Source organism: Austrofundulus limnaeus, unplaced genomic scaffold (assembly GCF_001266775.1).
Source record: "Austrofundulus limnaeus strain Quisiro unplaced genomic scaffold, Austrofundulus_limnaeus-1.0 Scaffold41, whole genome shotgun sequence".
NCBI classification, from domain to species: Eukaryota; Metazoa; Chordata; class Actinopteri; order Cyprinodontiformes; family Rivulidae; genus Austrofundulus; species Austrofundulus limnaeus.
In genome coordinates this window covers 1883893-1890569 of record NW_013952443.1, presented here as the reverse complement: position 1 = coordinate 1890569, position 6677 = coordinate 1883893, and the positions used below count along the sequence as shown (strand labels likewise).

Sequence of the window (6677 nt, the reverse complement as noted above, 5' to 3'; positions counted from 1 at the left end):
ATACAGTATATAGTAAATAGAGCGCTTTATCAAGTCCCTCTGGACCCCAAAGCTCTTTACACTTACACTCACCCATTCACACTCACATTTACACACTGATGATGGCAAACTACATTGTGTGTGTGTGTGTGTGTGTGTATATATATCTATATACACATTTTTTATTAACAATTTGGTTCACAATGTACCTAATTTAAAGGCATTTTTCTAGAAAGGGTGGGCATGGAGGGCTGCAGCCCTGCATGGTTTACTTGTTTCTCTGCTTCAACAGACCTGATWTGAATGAATGGGTGATTATCAGGCTTCTGCAGAACTTGGAAGAGACAATTCAGTGAGTCAATAATGAGCTGTGTTGGAGCAGGGGAAAAGTAAAACATGCAGGGCTATAAGGCCCTCAAGGACCAGGATTGCCCACACCTGCTCTAGAACCTGAAATAAAGATTATATGAAACAAATGCAACATCTTTTGTCCTTTAATTTCCACAGCTAATAGCCTGAAAAGAACCAACCCTCTCTTTTGTTCCTTTGTGTAAAACAGTTCCACCACTCCTTCAGAAACATTTACACACAGACACATCTCGATATTAATCTTCTTCTTCTTCTTCTTGTGGTGTTTTAATGGCGGTTGGCAGTAAACTGAAGGTGTGCRTTACCGCCACCTACTGGTAATATTTATATTCTACCAAAATTATTGTATTTCTATTTAAATAACGATGTTAATCAAAAACACCTGAGAGGTTTTGACAGGGTGGCTTCTGGAGGTTGACCTGCTGAACAGTTGCCAATTATGACGTCACTAATTACCTGCCCTGCACACCTGAGCATAAACGAATCAGGTGTTGGTGAAAGGCACAAAAAGCCTGAACAGCTGCCAGTCTGCACTTTGCCAGTGGAGCTGCAGGTGGGTGATTAGCTGTTGTGTAATGTTATCATGTGTTGCAACTGAATTAGATGTATGTGCTGTATTTGAGTGCAATTGTCAATCTTGTATCTTATATTAGTTTTAAACACAAGTTTATGAAAGGTGGTGAGTTTGCTTAATATTTACACTTTTTTTTGTAAATTCCATAACCTTTTTTTTTATTTAGACTTGTCAAATTCTTTAGTTGCTGTGTAAAACTGTAGGTTATTGAAAATGAAATGCTAGTTTTTAGTTTTTAAAGTTGYTGTTAACCTGAAACGTTCATTTAAACCTAATCTATTCCTAAGGTAGTCTGTTTAAACTTTTGTATTTGGTTGCTTAACTCACTTTCCAGTTACTTCAGAAATAAACGTGAAATAATTTTGTCATTTGTCTCAAATCCAGCAAAGGTTGGTGTRGCGGTGCCTTGGATGGAACATCTGGCTTTTCCTTCAGACTCCAGTCCTGTGGGGTTTTTTTATTTTATTTTTTTGTACTCTTAGGATTTTTGAGCTTTCTGAGGATCGTGGACCAACACCTGATTCTTCAGAGGAAACTTGTCCAGTTTTCACTCAGCAAAATGAATTATCTTTAGACTTTTATGCTGTGTAAAAAGGTAAACCAGCATTTAAGAATGCTTTGGAATTGTAAAGCAGACCACACAAGGGTTTATTTTGACCCTTTACAACACTAAAAATTAAGATTCTGCAAGATATTTGAAGTTGTTTGAGCTCTGRATTTCTTGTACTCTTTATCTTTTGCATTCTGAGATTCAGATAAGTTTCTCAATGTTGAGCCAACTGATTTTTTTATTCTGTTTTATTGCTGCTCTTAATGAACAAATGTCAACATTTAAAATTTGGGCTTAGAAAATACAATGGTCACTGAGTGTCTATACATTATATTAATGAATTAATTTATAAAAATTATAAATTCAAGTGCTCCTACAATTATAAAACTACCTCAAATTCACTTGGTTTAATAAAATGCTATAAAATAAATGGTAAGGAGCTCATTTTGGTGCAGTAGAAGTTCATGATCTGTTTACAAGCTGAACAAAACTACATAAACTTTTCTTAAGCAGAAGGAAGTTGATCATAGTTACATATAAGYTGTTGAAAGTGAAATTGTAAATATTTGTATCCTTACAATGGTGTTGAAATCTTAAGATTCAATTTCAATAAAAACAACTTAAACCTCTTGGGTGCTTTTTTAAATGAATAATGCCCATTATAATTTAGTTGGTTATCTTATTGAGGAAAATGAGAGCGTTTAAGTTAAAAGCAATTAACGCATTTAAAAACACAAGTTTTACTAACTCTGGGGTATTAAATGTCAATAGACGAGCTTCAATTTGCCATCTTCTAACGTGATTACGAGTTCTCGCGAGACTTCCGCTCTTCTCGTCCAATCCAACATGTCGCCTTAGAGGCGCTGTTATTGTTCGTCTGTTGAGTCTTCAGTTTGTCTAATGAACCGAGGTGGGACGAGAAGCGGGAGAGGGCATGAGAGGAAGAGCCGGAGATCATGTTGAGGTCCACCGGCTTCTTCCGAGGGATCGACTGTCCGTTTTACTCGGACTACAGCGGCGGTAAAAACGGCTGTAACCGACCGTACTGTCACTTCAGGCACAGCCAGCAGCGACGCTCGTCTCACGGAGCTCCGGYAGACGTGAAGCGGCAGAAAGACGTCCAGTTCGGACAAAAAGGTGCTCATTTCCCACCTCCATTATGCCGAATTCACTCGATTAGTTCCACTTGTGTGTCCGCAGAGTCCACACCACGGTGTTCGTASAGGGTTTCCTGTGATGCTGATGCAGCTAACAAGCACACATTATCTAAAACTAAAGCTTTGTTTATTTTTTTTACTGTACAGCAATTACATAATAAATCCAAAGCGATTCTGAAAAGCTTGACTTATGGCAGAATTTGTGTTTAAACTTGTTTTAGTTTTAGAAATGTTTTAACAAGGTCAGCAGTTCCTTGTAACAAAAAGAAAATCCTGAGTTATTTTTAGTCGAAAATTAGTTTAAGTGGGTTTTTATTTTTTTGAAACCAAAGCTCCTTTTACCTCATATTTATTTGTACCAAAACAAGAACAACGTTTTATAAATTAGTGTATCTTTTCTAAATAGGAACAAAATAAACCCTTTTAACATTTTAAGCTCAAACTAATTCAATAACTCTTGGTGAGCATAGTTTCCAAAACACATTTTATGAATGCAGCTATAAAAGCTAAAGAAAATAAAACAAAATTTGTTAAAATTTGCAATTTTAGTAGATTTAAAAAAAGCAAAATCTTATTTTAAGGCTTTACAAAACACTTTCTGTTCAACAGCTTGGTGTGAAAGTTACTCAGATTTTAGCAAAGTCCCACTTACTTGAACTCTATAATTCTGATGTTTGATTGCTGGGATCGGAGCCAAGTGTTGAACTTTTCAAAAACTCACCTGTCCCAGTGATTGGGGATTGTAACGTACCGACAAACATCAAAAACTGAGGAGTTTTTTTAACCGTTACTTCATTAACTCTTCCTGAATTCCCTCAAGACTTTGCTTTAATCTACTGTTTTGTTGATGACACCCTCCAGTGGCGTTTTTAGTCTTCTCATCTCCTCAGGCTGCTTAAGAAATAAAACTCGTGTTAAATGGTTTTGTAGTCAGAGAACCCCAAACCTTCGGGACGTCCTGGGCGTAAGAACTTCATCGTCAAACTGCTCGTTTCTTTCCATGATTTGTACTTTGTGTTCAACAACGTGAGATAAAACTTTCTGCCTCGTTTGCTTTTTCTTGACTATTTTTAAAATTTTTATTTATAAACATTCTGTATTAATCTGTGTCTAAATGTGGTTATGAATAAGATCTGCTTTTAGGATGGTCATGCTGGCGCATTTCCTTTCAAAAGCCTGACTGGAAGCTAAAACTGCGTTTCCTGGTCTGTTTCAGAACAAGGCTACGACCCCTTCAACCCAGAGGTGGTGAGAGCCCCGGAGCAGCAGAATGGAGACCTCAGCGGCGCTTTGGAGCTCGTCAACAAGGCCATCGAGGAGGTCCGCAGCGAGGTGGAGAGAGAGAAGAAGAAGCTCTCTCGCATCGGGGATGAACCGTACAGTCCCACTGAGAGCGCCGGCTTGTCTTCCTCCGATGTTACTAAAAGCAGAGCGGCGGGTTTGCACTTGGCGTACGATCCCGGGAGTTATCAGATCACATCGGGAGGGTATAATCTCACTCCTGGCTGCAGCAAGTACACCCTGGATTCAGACGTCCGGGGGCACAACAGCAACTCGATGGAATACGTTCCCACRTCGCTGAAAAGGCCTTTTTCTCAGGCAGAGCCGCCGCAGCCTCCCTCTCCTCCGCCCAGCCCAAAGTATTCAAACAGCAGGTCCTTTAAGTACACTGTGGATAATTCCAGACCCTCTACAGACTTGGAGTACGATCCGCTGTCCAACTATTCGGCTGGCATCGCRGACAAGAGCAAAAAGGACGAGGGTGCCTCCGTTCAGACAGATTACGGCAAAGCTCGCACACTCTCTGGGACCGTTTCGTCAGACGAGGGCTGCGCCGCGGCTTCGAAAAAGCCTCCGCAGCCCAGTCAAGACGCGAAGAAGTACACGATCTCTGACTCTGACGGAGAGAGTTCTGGGATGGAGTACCGACCGACGTCTCTTAGCAGTCTCCAGCAAAAGAAAGCCAACGCTGGATCAGCTAAGGATGCTTTTAGAAAAGACAGGACTGAGCACAGGTTAAGTGCTTTAACGCAGAAGAGAAGAGAGGCCGTGGACGAGGACTCGGGCGTTCAGGAAAGTGTAAAACAAAAAGACATCCCAGACAAAAAGAAGGCGGCAGACCSGACCGGTCGCGAGAAAAGTAGCAAATCTGAGAAGGTGCGCAAACCTGAGAAGGAAKCTGGCAAATCATCCGGTCAGAAAAGCAGCAGCAGCAGCAGCAAAAGCAGTATTAGTAAAGACAAAGTGTCAATACAGAACTCAAACCAAGACTGTTTGAAGAAAGAGAACAAGAGTCACGGGAAGAAAGACGACGGTAGAAACACAGCCAAGATAAAAGCATCGGATAAAATTCAGAGGGAAGGCAGAGACGAAAAGAGAAGCGATGGTAAGATCAAGACCGCCGAAAAAACTAAAAGAGAACCGAGCAAACCAGGTAAAGACGCGCCGGAGAGCAAAAAACTCAAAACATCAGACCGAGAAAAAGACAAAGAGCACAGCAAGCATAAAGACCGCCCGCATAAGAACGGAAAACTCGACAGTAAAAGAGAAAAAGACGTAAAGAAAGTGAGCAAGCACGGTTCCAGCGGCAGYAAAGGCAGTTCAGCAAACAGTAAGGATAAAGTGAAGCTAAAAAGCAGCTCGTCGTGTGAAAAGAGGCTCGAGAACAAAAAGAGTCTGAGTTTGAGCCACGCGGATCTGTTCGGAGACGAGAGTCCAGACGAGGCCGAGCCGTTCGTGGAGGACGAGGACGACGAAGCAGAGGAGGTCCTGGTGAGGAAATCGGCCGACGCGTTGAAGAGGGGGCGCCTGAACAAAAGGAAGGCTTCGGAGCGCTCGCAGTCTTCCTCTGAGGAGGAGGATGACCACAGCGTGGAGGGCAACAAGACAGGTTGGGAGAGGGCCGATGGCCCCGAAATCGACTTCTCCAGGTTCCAGGATGATCTGGACTTTGACTCAGATCCCATGGAGGAATGTCTTAGGATCTTCAACGAATCCAAAGACGTGAAGAAGGAAGACAAAGGAAGGCAAGCCAAGCAGGTACCGGCATTACTCCTGCAAGTAAATCTCTGTATTTACCAGGTAATGTCATTTAAACCTGAACAGTAAAGCTACGTTTTGTACTTTYAGCCTTCAAGAGATTCAGAGGAGGAGAAAATCTCAGAGAACACTTTAAGCACTCTCTTCCCTGGTCAGAAGAAGAGAGTGTCYCATTTTGTTGCCAAAGGAAATGTAAGTTTCTCAATTTAAATGTCTTCATGCCACAAACTCCATTCCATCAYCTTGTTTCACAGCTGCTGCAGTGAAACAACAAACTACATGCAATGACTTCAAAACAAATTTAAGTCTAAATACTGAAAAACACTTCTTACTATCATTTTTTAAAATAAATTATACAGAAATGTCTCTAAATAAGAGACACAAAGTACTTTTTTTTTAACTACAAAGTCCTTGTAGCCAACATTAACTTGCTTTTGAGCTTGCTCAGTTGTTTGCTATCCTCTATGTAGTGGGCGGAGCTTCTCCATCCGATTGGCTAAATACCYGAAGGGCTCCGTTTAATTGGTCAAATACAAAGTTTCCGTGTGATTGACCAAACACATAAGTGCAAACATTTATGCAGTATTTGGCGATATGCCTATTTCACATGCTGTTATCATGATTAATTTATGAAATATTGTGCAAAAGAGATTTGTGATCTCAATGGGATTTGCCTGGTTAAATAAACATTAAAAATAACAGCAGATGATCAATTAAAAAAACGAAATCAAGCAAAGACAAAATTCCTCATTCCTTCCTCTTTCATTTGATCATCTCCTCCAGTGGTGGGCACAGTTCTCCTAAAGCACTAATAGGGGAACGAATTTCCTGGTTAGTCAGGGTTCCTGCAGATCCTTAAAAAGTCTTAAAAGACATTGAATTCGTCAATACAAAAATAAGGCCTTAATTATCCTTAAAATGTCTTAAATCAAAATTTCTGAGGTCTTAAATGTTAACACATTGTAATTGTGATTTGTCTTAAGAATAAAATAATTGGTAACATTTTTTT

The 6677-nt window shown here is 40.5% G+C and overlaps 1 protein-coding gene across 1 annotated transcript in view; it reads left to right on the top strand.

Moving 5' to 3' along the window:
• Window positions 1-2319: 2319 nt before the first annotated feature.
• rexo1 (REX1, RNA exonuclease 1 homolog) overlaps window positions 2320-6677 on the top strand; it is a 13796-nt gene continuing 9438 nt past the window's right edge. Inside the window, exons 1-3 of the mRNA XM_014007350.1 lie at window positions 2320-2609; window positions 3846-5668; window positions 5759-5860. Of these exons, the coding sequence (XP_013862804.1) occupies window positions 2429-2609; window positions 3846-5668; window positions 5759-5860 (2106 nt within the window). The 5' untranslated portion in view covers window positions 2320-2428. The remainder of the gene's footprint in view (window positions 2610-3845; window positions 5669-5758; window positions 5861-6677) is intronic.